Source organism: Rhagoletis zephyria, unplaced genomic scaffold (genome assembly GCF_001687245.7).
Source record: "Rhagoletis zephyria isolate East Lansing unplaced genomic scaffold, Rhagoletis_zephyria_1.1 Rzeph_scaffold_00250, whole genome shotgun sequence".
Classification (NCBI taxonomy): Eukaryota; Metazoa; Arthropoda; class Insecta; order Diptera; family Tephritidae; genus Rhagoletis; species Rhagoletis zephyria.
Window position 1 is genome coordinate 258,604 of NW_016157334.1, and position 18,222 is coordinate 276,825.

The 18,222-nt window shown below is 33.3% G+C and overlaps 1 protein-coding gene across 3 annotated transcripts in view; it reads right to left on the reverse strand.

The window, feature by feature from the left end:
• LOC108358413 (uncharacterized) overlaps nt 1-18,222 on the reverse strand; it is a 247,418-nt gene that overhangs the window by 145,824 nt on the left and 83,372 nt on the right. For 2 of the 3 annotated variants that reach the window (XM_017609738.1, XM_017609739.1), the window contains exons 2-3: nt 11,856-12,022; nt 11,678-11,726 (exon numbers count right to left, since the gene is read on the reverse strand). In XM_017609738.1, coding sequence (XP_017465227.1) covers nt 11,678-11,726; nt 11,856-12,022 — 216 coding nt within the window. The remainder of the gene's footprint in view (nt 1-11,677; nt 11,727-11,855; nt 12,023-18,222) is intronic. The other variant, XR_001846769.1, reaches the window with a different exon arrangement.

An 18,222-nucleotide genomic window follows, 5' to 3' on the forward strand; every position in this document is an offset into this window, starting at 1 on the left:
ATTAAAATACTTAGTATAAGTATCCTTCTTTTCAAAGTCATATAAAAACTTAAAATGGGTTAAAATATAACCTAGCTAGAAGTTATTTAGTGACGAACGTCATGCGAAAATGGGTTTTTAAGAATAAGTTGAGAATTTCAAGGTGTTAGAAAAATTTTAAGCGCAGTTTCGTGAGTTAATTGACCAGCCCTACGACCGGTACTAGGTCAATTAAACAGTTCATGATCAGTGTAACATCGTGTAATAGAGAAACTCAAAATATTTTTGCATTAATCGTTTAAAACAAGTTCGGAATCTAGGAACTCAAAATATCCAAATTAATTTTGGATAACTCATAAAATTGCTATTAAAATTCATTTCAAGTGAATGAAGTTCCGCTGATAGAATTCATATGAACGGCGTTCTTTTCCACAGAGTATGGCAGCTTTTTCTTATTTATCAATAACTAAATTTTATTGCTTGGTAAGAAATGACAAAAATCCCGTTTTTCGTCAAAAAATCCCATTCGCCCTTTTTGGTCACAAAACCCCGAAAAAAGGGCGAAATCCCGCAAACTGGCAACACTGAATCAATACAACACAACCAGTGTTGCCAACTTTTGATTTTCAAAGAGCACCAAAAACTTGGAAAAAAAAGCGTTTTACCAAACTAAAGGCAAGTGTTGCTTTTTTCATTTAACGAAAGCAAAAAATTAACAATATTTACAATAATACATACATAAATCCATACACAAAACGTTTTCGCTCATAACGATTGAATAGCCTCTACACATGCTATGATGACTGCTGCTTACGACGTAATACCGCAGTACTATTGAAACTAGTGAATCTCGAGAAAGAAAAGTTACGAGTCCGTAAGCATAAAGTTACATCAGTTTTTTGCAATATTTTAGAAAGTCTAGCACAAAAAACAAAAGGTGATAGAACCTTTAACTGGGGCTTAAATTAAAGCTATAACTATCGGCTACTATACCTGCACCTTGACCTGATGGTCACTAAAAGTCATTTATTGAACAATATAAAAATACTGGAATAAATACTGTGCTATTGAAAAATATAAATAAGTTTTGCCAAAATCAGTTTTTGCTCTTAAATAAATAACTATAAGTGACCTTAGGGTTAAGGTTCAGGGATGATATTTTAAGCGATTGTAGTCGAAAGTTCAAGCCTTAATTTCAGTGGAAGGCTCTATCCCCTTTTGTTTAATTGCGGTGGGTACTTCGCACAAAATCAGGTTTTTCTATTCAATAAATGACTATAAGTGACCATCAGGTCAAGGTGTAGGGATGATACTTTCAGGGATAGTAGTCAAGACTTCTAGCTTTAATTTAAGCCTAATACCGCCTTTTGTTTCTTTGCTAGAGCTTCTAAAATATTGCCAAAATAACCCGATTTTTTGACATTTTGACCTCGTTTTTCAGAAAATCTGGAGCTGATGGAAACCTTATGCTCATGGATTCGTAATCAGCACTGAGAAGTCAATCAAAAACAGCTGTAACATTTGCCGCAACAAATTTTTTCCCTTTAATTTGCCATGTGTTATAGATCATAAAAAAAAGCTTTCTTTACTAGGCTCATAATTTTATTTTTAATTGTAAGCTTCAGTGATAGATATGTAAATAAATAAATAAAATTCGATAACAAAGTGCTTTACTTAGACAGAACTATACATGTTAAAGCAATGTTTAAACATAAAGTGAATTTTAAAGTTAAAAGTTAAAGAAAACTGAAAACTGATTTTTGATTTTCGATGCCGTCCCTGTTAATTTGGAACAGTTTTTAATATTACATTGATTATCGATAGTACTATCGATGGTAGCGTTTGACACTATCGATACTATTGCTGGAAAATATCAACGAGTAATGATAGTTTTTTTCTGAAACATGGAAACTATCGATGGTGGCACTATCGATAGTTTTACAACTCTAACCGATACTAAAGTGTTGAGTGTGTATGTACGTACATGCATGCATGATTCGTGTGAGGTACAAGCAGCGATGGAATTTCAAAATGTGCCTAATGGTATTCAAAAATTGTGCCGAAAAAAAGAATATGAAAGTGCCACAAAATTAAATTTCTTTTATAATAATTTTTTCTTAATATAAAAAATTATTAATTAACTAAATTATTACAGTAAATCACTTTTATGAGTAAATCTATTTGGATGTGTTAAGTAAAAATAAATATGTGTTAGTTACACCGACATGACTCTGGTATTACTCTGAATGACTCAACTGTGTGTAGTCGAAAGGCGGTCAACACGTACACAGTTGACCGATACACCGAAGTACAGCTATTCTGACATTCTTACACACATATGTATGTAGGTTCCTATATGCGAAATAATGGCAGTGAGACATTTTGGCCAGTTTCGCCTATTCTTTTCATTGATTATTTTTTAATTGATTTTAAATAAAAGTCTAATTCATAATTTAATAAACACAATATATGTACACTAGACTGCATCACCAAAAAAAGTTGCGGTTTTTCCGCCGGGATTACAAAATCTATTATATTTTAAGACGCCCACCAAAATATTTCGGAAAAATATTAAGATTTAAGCGAGGTGGACCGATTTGAAAATACCTCCAAAAATTAAGTTTTTTATGAATAAAAATAGTTTCTTAAAGAACTTTTTGAAAAAAGTCCCCTCAGATAACAAACTAGGTTAAGCTTAAGAAAACTGCATAAAAATATTTAAAAATCTTTTCAACGGAATCGTAAGAATGAGATTTTTGATGCTGTTTTTTTACTTTTTTCAAAGATTGGTTTACGAAAAACTTGAATAACTGGGCCAAAACTGTTCTGATTTAGACTTGTGGGATCTCAGTAGAAAGGTATTTTCACACTGTTTTTATTTTTTTTTTATATATATTTCAATTTCAATTTCAATTTCAATTTGTTTCAATATTAAATATTAGTACAGTAAGACGAAGATCTTTTATAGTACAACAAATAAATTCAATACAAACACATACATTAATACATATAATTAATTAAATCATAAATCATAGGTTAACAGAGATTAACTTTAAATATTACATGGTTCATCAATTGTTACAAAAGTAGCTATATAGAATGTTTTTGATGCAGCGGGAATTGAATTCCAGATTCGTATAGCATTAATGAAAAATAGTCTAGTAGAGGTCTTAAAGTTAAAGAAAGGCACCATTAGATCACAGGAACGCTCAGACTTTGGAAAAATTAATTTCTCATAAAGATAAAGAGGGGTCTTTGTGCTGATGAGTCTGGCCAAAAAAACGTCATTCGTGTCCCATCTTGTTTTTTCGAATACCAACACATCTCAGTTCAACTTTGAATGATGTTCGTTCATCCTACCTTTCTCTTCTATCCTTTGAATGAGTTTATTAGCAAAGAAATAAAAAGGGTGAGGAAATATATTTCTAATGACACCTCTTAAGTCTAACTCGGAAGACTTTAGGTTCAGTTATTCAAGTTTTTCATATACCAATCTTTGAAAAAAGTTAAAAAAACAGCATGAAAAATCGCATCAATACGATTCCGTTCAAAATTTTTTTTATTTTTTTTTAATATTTTTATGCAAATATTTTAAGATTAAACCGTTTTGTCATTTGAGGGGATTTTTTCAAAAAAAATCTTCAAGAAAATATTTTTAGTCATAAAAAACTCCATTTTTGGAGGTATTTTCAAATCGGTCCAGCTCACTTAAATCTTAATATTTTTCCGAAATATTTTGGTGGACGTCTTAAAATATAATAGATTTTATAATTCCAATGGAAAAATAGTACCGATTTTTTTTTGTATGGGGAGTGATGCAGTCTAATGTACATAAATCGGCATTTCAAACTTTGTACAAAAATTATAAAAACCCAGCAGGTTTTCGCAACAAAATACTTTGAATTCAGAATTTGTAGGGAGATTCCAAGTTTTCAATGTTATGCATTTTTTCCATATAAAGTGTGTTCGAAATTTTTTTAAATGGATCGAAATGTGCGACACCGTCAAAAAAAATATCAAAAATCATCGGGATATTGCAGAAACTTGCACTTTCATTTAATGAACTATAAAACTGCGAACTTAGAAGCTTTCCAAAAATTCTGAATTAAAAGCTTGTTGTGGCGAAAACTTACTTTTCGTACTCCATATTCACAACAGAATTCAGCGGTTTGCAAATAATTCTCACAACCCTTATTTTAATTTGTAAGTGCTTTTAGTTTTCACTTTTTGTAATTTTTTAATCTATAATGTGGACATACCAATTTTTTGTTATATATTGGCATTTTATGCTAAAGTTCTATATTTTATGATTGTGCCAAAACAGGATGAGTTGTGCCAGAAGTGCCTCTGAGAATAAAAGGGCCAAAAATGCCTACATTTCCATCACTGGGTACAAGTGCTTGATTGTATCAAATTGTTCTAATCGATACAAAAATATGTTGCGTGTATACATATGTATATATGTACATGTATGCATATGTACGAACGAACATTTCCTTACAGGCCAACGTAATATTACCGGCGCGAATTTTTCTACGCACGCACGCAAGTTTTTCACATTTCAGTAACCGAAATAAATTTGCGTGCGTGATTTTTCAGAGTTGCATTTCTGTCCAATTTCAGAAGTTGAGCAAAATTTGAGCATAAATGCAGAATAGCTTCGATTCTTAAATTAAAAAAAAACATACAGGGATCGATAGAGATCATTGAGGTGAGTACAACGATATATTTCTTTTCTTGCGGAAACAACAACTACAAAAGTTATTAAGTGTCAAGGTTCAAATTAAAAAACTTTACATACTTTATAATGCCTTGTTTAGTTTTCACAAAAATCTAATTAATGTACGCAGAAAGGAATTCCGCTTCTCTTCTGCGGCAACACAGAAAGGAAAATTCTACTTAGGGAGGATTATATTTATATCAAATTAAAGGGAATCAAATTTCCTATCAAACGAGATCAAAATTTTTAAAATCCATGCATTTCGTTTGATTTAAAGAATTGTTTAATTTGAACTTTGAGTCTTAATAACTTTTTCAGTGGTTGTTTTCGCAAGAAAAGAAATATAGCGTTATACTCAGCTCGATGATATCTATCAATCCCCATATGTTTTTTTTTTAATTTGAGAATCGAAGCTGTTTTGCATTTGTTCCAAAATTTTAATTCATAGTCGCGCCAAAATGTCAAATGAGCACAAACGTCAAATCGAAATGTCACGCAACACAAATCTTGGAATTTGAGTTAGCTTTTTACGCACGCCGGTCAATTTCGGTTGGTCACATACAAGTTGTATGTGCATGAGAAATTTTTGACAGTAAACTGCCGGCGTGCGTGAATATTAGGTTGGCCTGTTACGCTGCAGGATTCTTGTCAGTGCTGCCAGATCTTCGGCATGAGAAAACGTCCATCTTGGTCTGAAAAAACGTCATTTCCTATCCAAAAACGTCTTTTTCAAATGAATGTACAAAAAATTGTTCTTATTAAACTTTTATTGTATACAAAGGTACATATCGAGCCCTAACCGCCAAAATAACGTAAGCGAAGTTTTTTCAAAATTTTCTTTTTGATGCAACAATATTCCTAGATGCATTTTTGCATCAAAAAGAAAATTTTGAAAAAAATGTCGCTTACGTTATTTTGGCGGTTAGGGCTCGATATATCTAACATACATAATACATTAAGATGTCACATTTAAAATTCATTGTAAACTGGTTTGAGATCGTTAATATAAAAATCATTTTATAAATACATTTGTGATCATCTGATTAAGTCATCAATATTTTGATCGATTTTGGCTGTTTCTCTTTCGTTTATTTAATGTTTATTATTTTTCCATAAAAGCCAAGCTCATTAACAAACAAAATATAAATAAAAAAAATTGTGCAAAAATTATAAACAATCTGCGAATTTTCAGCTAGATTTTCAACTTTTTATTCAGATTTTTTAGAATTTTTTTTTTGAGTATGCAGTTTGATAGCCCATTGAATTTCAGGGCAACAATGTGGAAGTTTAAAGGGGCTAAATAATCGCGTTGATTTTAAATTTTTTTTTCTTGTAGACATTTGGTTAGGGGCTCAGTTGTCGAAAATGCTAAATTACGTTCTGCTAAGAAGGAGCATAGCAATAGGTCCATTCAATATCGAAAAATTGTTACGAATTGTTGCTAGTACTTGCAAGTTTTTACTGGAAATGCATTCAGTAACCCAAAATATTTGCAAGAGGGAGCGAATTCGAGAGCGTAACAACCAGAGAGAGCTGCAAATTCTTGCAAGTAAAAGTGCTACTAGCAGGAATTTGCAGGAGGCAGAAACTAAGGTTATGTTTCAAATTCAAATGTAAACAACTGTTTAAGAGGATGATTTGATGAAACATAATTAGTGAAATGAAAATATGGATGAAAAATTTAAATCTATTGTATATTTTTTTATTATTATGACGATGGGAACTATTCCCAATTAAAAAGAAAATTGCGCGCCAAAACTTAACCGTCAGAAAGTGTCAAAATGGCTTAAGTTGCAAGTTTTTTACTAGTTTTGCGTTCAATAACTTTTTCTGAAAATTTTCTCTTGCTCTCATTTTTACTCTCTATTTTTTTTACGCTCTCGCTGCAAGTACTTACTGGAAAAGTTATTGAATGGACCTAATATTTCAGTCTTTCTTGCATTCAATACATTTTCAATGAAGTCTTAAAAAAGTCGCCTACTTTTTTCTGCCGTTTTATGCTGCACAGCTTTTTTGATGCTTTTGCGAGCGTGCCTGCTGCAATAGATCGGCTCTTCCTGATTTGGCTTTTAATGTGCAATTGCAAACATTACAGCAAGCCTCGTAACCTCAAGTGTTTACACAACAAGCCTTTGAACACGGGATCCTTAGTCCAAAAAGATTGTAAAGATTTATTAAGAAAATAATTCAAAATTAGTTCTACTTATAAGATTTAGTAACAAAGAAAAATTACTGGGAAGTTAAAAAACGTAATTTTTTACACAAAAAACGTCCAAACGTCAACAGGATACAGAAAACGTCCAAATGACGTTAAAAACGTCAACCTGGCAACGCTGTGTGAGTTACAAGTGCTTGTATCAAAAGTAACGATACGAAAGATACGGGTCTTGATTGGATTAGTAACGAGGATGCACCGTTTAGGCTACCACCGATGCCATTCACCGGGTTCAATAGACGTGCCCGATCCGTGGTGGCCCGCTGCTGCGGATGCAATGTGCAAGGCTAGTTCGTTATTCCGAAGAGGTGGCACCGAAGGGGCTTCAACTGCCACGAGAGACCCGCGTTACCCTGGCTCAATTACGGTCTGGATACTGTCGCCGCCTTAACAGTTACCTGTCCAGACTCGACCCCAATATCCCCATGTGGAGAGTCCCCCCACGACACCAACCACCTCTTTACATGCCAGCTCAATCCGACTCAACTAACATCCCTCTCCCTCTGGTCCGAACCCATCGAAACAGCTCGTTTCCTGGGCCTCCCGTAGTTGAGCTTGACGACAATGATTGAACGTAGACCCGAAAAAGGCGGGGCTTAGTAGTGCCGCTACAACAACAACAACAAGGGTATGTACACGTGCACTTCTCGGGGCTAATTCCTCCACTGCTGCACACAATGATTTCTTTTTTCTCTCGACTACTTTTGGCGAAAGTTTGGTTTTTTTAGTTTGTTGTTTTCTGTTTTTAAACTTGTTTGGTGTGATAAAAACCCACAAAATAAATTATTTTCACACTAAAACGCACTTTGGTTGTTTTTCTTCACTTACACTTGATTGTGACAAACGATATCGCAAATGGCCGACTGTGAGGTTGCCAGCAAGTTTTATACCCTTGCCTTGGCATGTTAGAGATGGCCGCGGCGTTATCGATATGTACCATGCAATCGGGCTGGGTTTATTTATATTTTTTCAGATCTATAGGGAAATTAAGGATGTATATATTGATTTTAAGGTATATAACAGATTTACGTAAGGGTAAGTAAATGTAGATAAGGCGTTAAAATTTAATAATTAGTTTTCTATTGAAGGAAAAACAACTTGCCAATTTATTTACTTTCTTTACCGACTATTGTTAGAGAGCTTAGTTTCAGGCAATGTTAACAAGGACCTGCGTATGTTAAGCATCCTAAAAGTCGGAAAGCATGATATCGTAACTTTTAAGAGAAAAAAAAACGTCATGGGTCATGGAAAAGGAAAATATGATATTGGTAAAAATTTTATTTTATAATGAACGGTTGCATGCATATCGATTTTTACCCATTGGGGGCCATCTCTACATCACGCGTAATTTGGTAACGGGAGTCTCGCCTGATTCTTGTAACGGCAGTTTCACGGAAATTTTTTTTCGCAACGCAGTGGCGCGAAATTTCTTTGGTGACGCCTCCAATGAGATCATGCCACTAATAGTCCTATAGTGTGTCCTGTCTAAGTGTGTTGTCGTCACTTTTCCGTTTTTAGGCTTTTTATGTACTAGCCGGTAATGTTCCGTGTAGTGGCAACCCCTCCAAGACTTGTCAAGATGGTAGACTCTAATTGGCAGTTTTAGCGTTGCGGCACACTCTGGACAATATTCGATGGTGAATTTTTCTGACACATTACCGGGTGCACTATACGCCGAAGAATAAAATATTTAAATTTCTGTGCGGCGAACAGTAACCCATAACAATATTATAAAGAGAATCGATGCTCACTTTTAAATACGTAACTATCGGATATTATTTGTCAAAGATCTATTGAAACAACTGGATGTATAACTAGTTATTTCTACATTTTCATAAATAAGTTTAATTTTATTTATTTTTCTCATAAAGAAAAAAGAATGAGAATGAAGAATTCGTTTGAAAAAGCTAGAGAAAAGATGACACATCTGGTTTGGCTAGATTATTCAAGTGAAGATGAATGTCAGGAGGATACATTTAACATTTGCAGCCCCGATGCAATTCTCAAAAGGGAATTGTTCTTGCACCGCTATACATACATATATATGTATACATACATATATATATAACTGAAAGTCCTCCCAACCCAGCATTTTCTGAAATTATTGATCATATTCGAGTCTTTTTTGAGTCCTTTGCGCGATTAAAATAATCATAAATGCCCTCATATTCTGATCATAAAAGACTCTTTTGCTGGTAGAAAATGGTACCCTGCCCGCGACTCTTCTTGAAGAGTCTTTTATTAACCACTTTTCTGATCAGTTTTGACTCTTTCTCGAGTCGTATTTTTATATTCATTTGTGAGTCTTAATCAAATGATATTTCAGTTGTATCTCTTATCATTTGCGAGTCTTTTCCGAGTCATTTTTTAGCCGTATTTGTAAACATTTGTGAGCCTTTTTTGAGTCATTTTTCAGTCGTATTGCAAAATATTTTCGAGTCTTTTCCCAGTCCTTTTTCAGGTTATTTTCAAATCGTTTATGCTGCGAAAAATTAAATAAGTATTAAATTAATTTATAATTAGCAAATCAGCATATTTTATTGAGTTCAAAATAAGAGTTAATGAAATAACGAATTTTTTTTAATAAAATCCATTATTACAGTTGAAAATATTTCAAAATTACCCTCCAGGATAAAAGTAATTGATACAGAGAACTTTTCCCAATGTACTCAAAGTATTTTGTTTCAATTTCTTTTCGCAAATTTTTTATAAAAAACGTATAATATTACAACAAAAATATAAAAATAAAATGTCTAAACTTTATGCAGAACACATAAAAATTTTATGAAATTGCAACTTTTTAAATAAAGTGCAAGTTCCAAGTTGCTAAAAAATCGCGTTGATTTTTGGCAATTTTTTTTCGACAGTGTCTTCCATATAAAAAATGGCGAACATACTTTGTATGAAAGACACAGTCAGAAAAAACTTGCCAAAAATCGCGTTGCAAAGTTGGAAATCTATTCAATTTTCCTGAGTTTTGATATGTTATTTGTTTTTTGTCGTAATATGAACTATGTTTTTATAAAAAAAATTAGCGATACGAAATTAGTTAAAAACTTTGCACGCTTGGTGAAAAATTCCTAGTGCCAATACTTTTGTCGGTATGTACTTATATAAAAATTCAAAATATTAAAATCAAGAAATCGATTTTACGAATTGCACTGGTTCTTTGCCGTGTATACTTGCAATGATCTGGTTTGTTTTCGTTTTTCCAACCTGTCTTAGCACGCACAAAATGCTTTTGTAGTACACCGTTTATTTCTTGCTTTGTTTTTTTGAATTTAAGACGGCAAATATCTAAGATAAAACGTATTAATATTAGGCTATACTACTTTACATACATAGTATATTGCAATTTTCTTACACCACGCACTTCATACCACGACTCGACTGCTATTGCCAAAATTTGGCAAAAAATTATGAAGAATTATGCCGTTAGAAGCAAAGGCAGCTGAAGCAAATGTTTTTTACAATAGCAAAGGAAACGATTACATTTTAATCCCCAGTATGATCAATTTGTGATTGCCCTGCATTACGTTTTTATATTTTCAAAAAATTACTTTTCAAGCGTAATGGTGAGCCATTTTCGAGTCTATTTTTAATCGCGGAAGCGAATTATGAGGTTTTAATCATCAAAAGTGATCGAAGAAGACTCAGTAAGGCGATTTCTATTAAAGTAATCTTACAAATGCTATGTGGGTCATACACAAAATCATCATTTATTTCAATTCAGTTTATTTTCACTTAGTTTGAATATTGTGATATCGACACATATATCAGAAAAGGTATTCACTCAAATTCAAAAAAAATTTAAGCCAAAATCATTCATTCATTTTGTATACGAATAATTAACAAGCCGTTTTGTATGAATTCATGCAGTCCTCTAGCACATACTTGTGCAGTGGGCTAATACAGTGAAACCCGCTTAAGTACCCCCCGCCTAAGTACTTAACCCGCTTAAGTAACCAACATTTTTGGACACCGTGAATTTTTTAATGTAATCTGAAGAAAATCCCTCTCTTAAGTACCTCCCCACTTATTTACCCAACCCGCCTAAATACCTCATCTTCTCGTGCCTCATTTACAATTTGACTTATTATTTTCCCCTTTTAAGTGCTCTTTTAAAATTCCTTAAAATATTTAATTATTTTGAAATTCAGTAGCAGCGCTACACACCTTCGGGAAAAAAATTCTAAAAAATCCACGGTAACTTTTAGCCACTTGAAACTTGCATATTATTACACTAATATTGAATGGGCTATAAAACTGTATACTCAGAAAACACTTCTGAGAAAAAAGTTTGAAACTATGATGAATTTTTTTAAGTATTCTACAAAATCTTAAGCTTAGGTTTATTTGGATTTTGTTAGGGAATGAACTGCATTTAAAAATTAATGAATAAACATAAGTGGCAAACAATAACATTTTAATTTGGTAAAAAATGATATGTCCAACTTTGACTTTTTAAACAATTTAATTCTTGTAAAAATGACATACCATTGCACTAAATATTTTTTTTTACAAAGTTTTTCTTTACTTGTTTATGTATACTTCATTAAATGTTGTTATTCAAGTTTTTATGTAAGTTAACAAGAAGATGAAACTACATCAGTAATTATGTTCGCTTAAGTACCCGCATCGAGGTACTTAAGCGGGTTATTTTAAGTGCCCAACCCGCCTAAGTACCTCAAAAAGCTGACATTTTTCGTGAGGTACTTAAGCGGGTTTTACTGTATGTACAATAAACCTCTTCCTATAGTTACCTGTTATTTTTTCAGTGGGACTCTCAAAAACAGGCTTCGGACAACAAACCTTAATAAAAATGAGAAAACGAAATATTTCTTTTGATAAGTAAGTCAATTAACATATAATTTATAACTATAATTGTATTACAATTACAAGGTTAGTAAGCGTAAATATATATAGCAAGTTTGTACTAACCAAAGGATTTTTTCCAATCTTTCCACATTGACTGTTTCTTAAAAAAATTAGTTCATCGTCTTTTAAATCGGATTTCATAGCCAGATTGTATAGAATTGTGCATAATTGTATTACAATGCAATCACCAGACGTTCCGCCAGGTGTCTCGCACGTCCCATAACTGGTTTCTATTCAAATAGATAACAAACATAAAAAATAAACGAGATTGTAGTTGCCAGATCCTTTTTCTCGAAATTCAGTACTTTCGGATTTTTCAGAGCTAAAAAAACAGTACACTTCAGTACTTTTTTGTTAGGCGCAAAAATTGTACAATCCACTGCTAGTTTTATTAAAATCTTTAAATTTTTAGTTACATATGGGCACATATTTAGTTACATATGGGTACATATTAGGGATGTAAATTTTTTAGATGTTTACGATCCCGGGATTTTTGGGATCTCGTTGTTGCAATCCCGGGATCCCGGTATCCATTATTTTTCAACCACTTAGCTCAAAAAAACTTGAATCAATATTGTTTAAGAAGTTCTCCTACCATATAATAAATAATAAATCAATAGGTTTGAAACTTACTTTTTTATTTAAAGTGAAAATTATTTCATTAGTAAACATAACAAGACAGTAATTAATGTTATGGTCTGCCGAGTGTGACAAGTACCAACGTAAAACAATGTGTACGTTTAATTCAAGGCCGTCTGTTATATTCTTAACAACTTAATAATAAAACAATTTTACAATTTCGGAAAACTTATGTGTGGTTAAATCCCTCTGATGACGTTCATTATCTCAAGCAAAAACTTGGCTACCTTACTCAAGATGGCGTATTATACCTTAACGCAGGGTTTTATTTCTAAGAATTGAGAATGCTACTTTTATTTCGGATTCCCCAACAATTGAATTAATACACATGGTATGTCGCAAAAGCTCAATGTAAAAAAATAAAGTCAACCAAGGTATTTTGTGTTTGAAAGATTCTCGTAATTTCGAAATTCTAGTGGCAAAAATAAAAGAAACGCCATCTTTTTGTCAGCTTTGTCTATATTTCTTTTGTTTATTTAACATTAAATTTTTTTTGTAAAATTCTACGCATTATAGATACATATAATAAACTGTAGGAGCTTTAAAAAAAAGGTAAAACAAGACATTATTTTTTAATTTTGTTATGTACATACCTTTATGTACAATGTGCATATCCAATTAAATATATAAAAAAAATACATCCAGTGGTCAAAATATTACAGCCGAACCACTTTTTGCCAAGTTTTACCGTGTTATTTTGGTTGTTATTTAATTTTGATAATTTTTTCTTTAAGAAAACCCGTGTAAATCCAAGTTACCAACTTTGTGCAATATGAAAAAAATTCAACAAACTTTCGTACAAATTTCGAGCTTTTTTAAAAATTCTAAAAAATCAACCATAATTTTTAGCCATTTGAAACTTGTACTTTATTCTACTAGAATTCAATGGGCTAAAAAACTGAATACTCAGAATCTAATTAGAAACTCGAAAGTTTTACGAAAATTCGTTGAATTTTTTTAAATTGAATAAATTTTTAAGGCAGTGTCACTCGATTGGTACATTTGTACAGATTTGTGCATTTTTATATTGAGCTATAGGTAAAAAATTTTTGAAAAAAATTTTTTTTTTAGTCAAAACCTTGGTACAATACAGCAATCTTGTATTGAAATATTTCAACAAACTATTGGGATATAGACAAATATTTGAGTATTCACACAATTGGGATACGATTTGCACCAAATTTCGGCAAATTTCCAATCGTGTGACACTGCCTTTAAACTTGTATTTATACGGATGTTGGTAAATAATGAACTATAAAAAACTAACCAAAATTAAATAACAACAAAAATAATATTTTACAACTGGTCAAAATTTGGTGCGACTATAATTTTTTCGACTACCGTACATAAGTTGACTTTGATTACTCGGCTATCATAGTAGCATAATGCCACTAATATTTGACTTACAAACAAAATACGGGCAGGAACCCTGTTTGTGTGAGATATTTTATTTTTATCCGTATTTTTCTTTTTATCAATCTTTGTTGAAATAAAAGTGAAAATAAAAAAATATTTTGTCGAAGTTTCAAGAATTTCTGAAATTGGGAAAAATTGGTGTAGCGGTTACCAAGATATACACATGTAATCATAAGTGGGCGAGGCTACGCCCATTTACCAAAAATTTATATTATTCTTATTTTACGTCGAAAATTCATTGTAAATATCAATTTTCAGTGAATAAGCTTCAGTAAAATATCGCAGTTTACGTATTTCTGAAAATTACCGATATATGCGAAGTGGGCGTGGTTACGGTCCGATTTGGCTCATTTAAAAACAACCGTTATGTGAACAAAGTTATAATTCCCTTGTGCATAACTGCGCTCGGGTGCAAAAGTGCCTACAGCTGAGATCACGGTTGCCATTTTGTAGGGATGTTCAAATAAGATCGGTGTTTTCATAAACCGTTTTCTTTTAACTTTTTAATTTAGGTGTTAATAATTTTTTTTTTGCTTTTAAACTGAAAGCCAAAAACTCGGTTTTAACATTCCCCAGCAATGGATAATTATTTTGCAATTTGTCGAGATAAGAATAAAGTTTTACGGCGTACCACAAACTTCAAATTCACTAATCAATTTTGGTTTGCTGATCTAGTGCTAAAAAAGTTTTTCTTAGCTCACTTCGATTCTCTACCGAAAAGGTCCACATACCAAATTATGTAGGAGTAATACTTTCGAAGATACTTGCAATTTTTGTAAGAAAAATGTTTTAATCAATGTATTTATTAATTTTCATTTTTTGCGCACATTGAACTTTGATGGTCTTGGGTGAGCCTAAGATATTGACCAAAAATTGTCATCTTTCACATAGATTGATTTTAGAGCATAATGAACGATATTTTTGCTATTACCAATCAAAATTCTAAAAAAGCGAATTTTCGGCCTACGCCTACCAACTCCGAGCTAGTGCGTATCGTTGTTCTACAGAACTCCAATATACATAGACTTATTTCAGACGAAATACCTTAAATATCTTATCACGGAGAACATTGGTGCTGATGGTTGATTTAACGGTGTTCATTTGAGATTGACCCCTGGGCAACCCAATCCTGGTGTCTCCGAATGAAACTTTAACGCATGTAATCGGATATTCATGGCACATTTTCTCACTTGACGATTTTTAGTAATAACTCGACTCCAGCGCCATTCGGAGGATGTTTTTTTCCAATTCTTTTGCCCTTACCGCTACCAATGCATAAGTATCTCGAATATAAGCGAGATCGGATCATAACTAAGATTTTTAGTAACAACACGCCTCGAGCGCTACCTGGCGGGTCAAAATGGGAATCTAAACTATCTAAACTATCCTACTCAAACACACACACAAAATTTCGTTAAAATCGGTTTCAGGCCTGTATGCAGCTCTCAAGAAAACTCCATATAAAATGACGTACAAGAAATGGCTAAGAAATTTTCTTGAGTCAAAATTCCTTAAGGCAGTACGCAGTTCTTAAGAAATTTACTACGCTTTCTACTACGGTTTTCCAAAGTTTTTTGTGAAAAAAGAGCACAAGGCAACCCAGGTTTGCAACAGAAATATATGCCCGTTCCATTGTTTCTTGAGGAAAGAGTGAGGCAACAGGCTGTGAGGTATCAAATATGTCAAAATTCCTTGGAAACACACGCGAAATAATGGCAATTTTTTCTTGACCGTTTTCTTGAGAGCTGCATACAGGGCTTAACTCACAAACACACGAACAGCAGAATTATATGTATGTATAAGAGTATGCGATTTAATTTCGTATACCTCTATATAGTACTATGTATATACTATTCGAGTATTCAACCATGAACACTCACGGAGATATGCAATATGAAAAATTCGGTTTATTTGAGTAGAGTAGAGTACTTGACTACAATTAACACATCCAGAGATATGCAGTATGAAAAACTCGATTTGTATGATAGGTGCCACGCCCCCTTTTCCAATAACATCAACTTTTTTTATGAGTATGCGATTAATTTCGTATGGGAGGTGCCACGCCCCCTTTTCCAATAACATCAACTTTTTTTATGAGTATGCGATTAATTTCGTATGGGAGGTGCCACGCCCCCTTTTCCAATAACATCAACTTTTTTTATGAGTATGCGATTAATTTCGTATGGGAGGTGCCACGCCCCCTTTTCCAATAACATCAACTTTTTTTATGAGTATGCGATTAATTTCGTATGGGAGGTGCCACGCCCCCTTTTCCAATAACATCAATTTTTTCCATGAGTATGCGATTGATTTCATACAGGGTGTCCCAGAAGTAACCTGCCAAACTTAAGGAGAAGGAAGGAAGGCTCCCTGATAAACAAAAATTTTTCAGGTAAAAGTGTCACCGTTTTTGAAAGGTACATTATCTCTTGCTCCTGACATTATTTTGTGTTACTTACCGGGATTCGGACTAGAGTCAATAACAAGGGCTTTATCTATCAATATTTTTTATAAAGGATGGGTTCACGTGAAATAGAATATACATGAGTTGTTTGAAGAAAAATTTATTCATTTATTGATAAAATATGCTCAAATTGGCGACCTTCTACTCTAATACAAGCTCGGCACCTTTTAAGAAAATACGCTTAAACTCAATTGGGCTATCCCAGCAGCAGCTCCATTTATTTGTTCCCGAAAATGCTCTTCGTTTTGAATTATTTTTGAATAAATTTTGGCCTTAAGACAGCCCCAGTAGAAAAAATCGAANGGGTCTGCATAGAGTCTTTGAGCAGCTCTGGCATTACAGAAAGCTTCACCGTAAATTAGGTGAATATCCGAATATTCATGCGACGTANGTACATTCGGGTTTAGGGGTACATCTTCTAAAAGAGTTGGAAGCCGTTCCTGAAGGAATCTTAAATAACTGTGGGAGTTGAGCGTTGGCGGCAGTTCCACAGGTCCCAATATCTGACAATTAAAAATACCGCACCATAAATTTATTTTGTGTTGGTACTGCGAACGATCTTATCTCATTTCGTGAGGATTGTCTATCTGCCTACTGTGAAGGTTATGTAAATTAAAATAACCATCACGTTCACATGATGATTCATCGCTCCAAATTATTTTATTAAAAAAGTTGGGGTCTGAATCATGCATTCGCAACATTTCACGGCAAAATCTAACCTTCGACAGGTAATCTCTTTCTTGTAGAGTCTGAACACGTTGAATGTGGTAGGGATGGTATTTTAAAGCTTTGTGAACTGTAGTTTTTGGTATTCCAGTCCGTCTTTCCATCATTCTCACTGAAGTCGATGGACCTAGTTCCACTTCCTCTAACACAACTTTAACATCTACCGTTGCAGGACGTCCTGTCTCGCCGCCACGCCTTCCAGGTATGCGACCTTAAAAAAGTTAAAAATGATAGTTAAAAGAAGAATGGCTTCAAACAAGAAAGTTGTAAAAATTACTTACCTTCAGAAATTTCTCTATGGGTGCGGGGGAATACTTCACGACCCGGATGCTGACGATTTGGGTATGGGTCTGCATAGAGTCTTTGAGCAGCTCTGGCATTACAGAAAGCTTCACCGTAAATTAGGTGAATATCCGAATATTCATGCGACGTATACTGCGTGTTCTCTGTCATAGTATTAATAACACAATGTTCGAAGGGTCCAATTTCACAAAATCCACTTTCATTTTCGGAAAGTAACACAAAATAATGTCAGGAGCAAGAGATAATGTACCTTTGTACTATTTAGCATGTCATTGGCCGGTAACAAGACCAACTTAAATTTAAATCTATTAAATACATTCTAGCGTGTCTCAGTCCTTTACCCACAAAAGCGGCTATATTTTTTCTGTTTTCTATTCCAAATAGTAAGAGTGGCACCTTTCTGAAATCTCTATTAAATGAGCAATTTTTTTATGCAATGTAAAGTTATAGCTCAGTACATCTTTTTTCACCAGAGATAGTCAAAGCTGGGGAAGAAAATTTCAAAAAGTTAGAAATCGCAATATGGTCCTAATTTTATAATGTTTCCTTAATGTATTTTAACTACTTCCTTTTTGGTTGTTGTTGTTTCCGACAGGGTGGGTGTATGATGTATTATGGAACGAATTTCCGTCATCCCTTGTAAAATTTGGTTTGGAGACAAACCGGTTTCGGCGTTGTGCCATCTTCAGTGTCATTTTTCGTTCTGCATAATTTTTGTTGGTTGCTCGTATTTATACTCCTTGTTAACTACCTCTTTCTTTTGTTAGGTACGTCTTTTTAGTTTTGCAGTGTTTGCGGTACTCAATAGGTAGATGAATTGTTTTGGCTCGTTTTTGACGGCAGGTAGAAGTCCGTGATTTTTACCCCCTTTGTTTTTGCAGT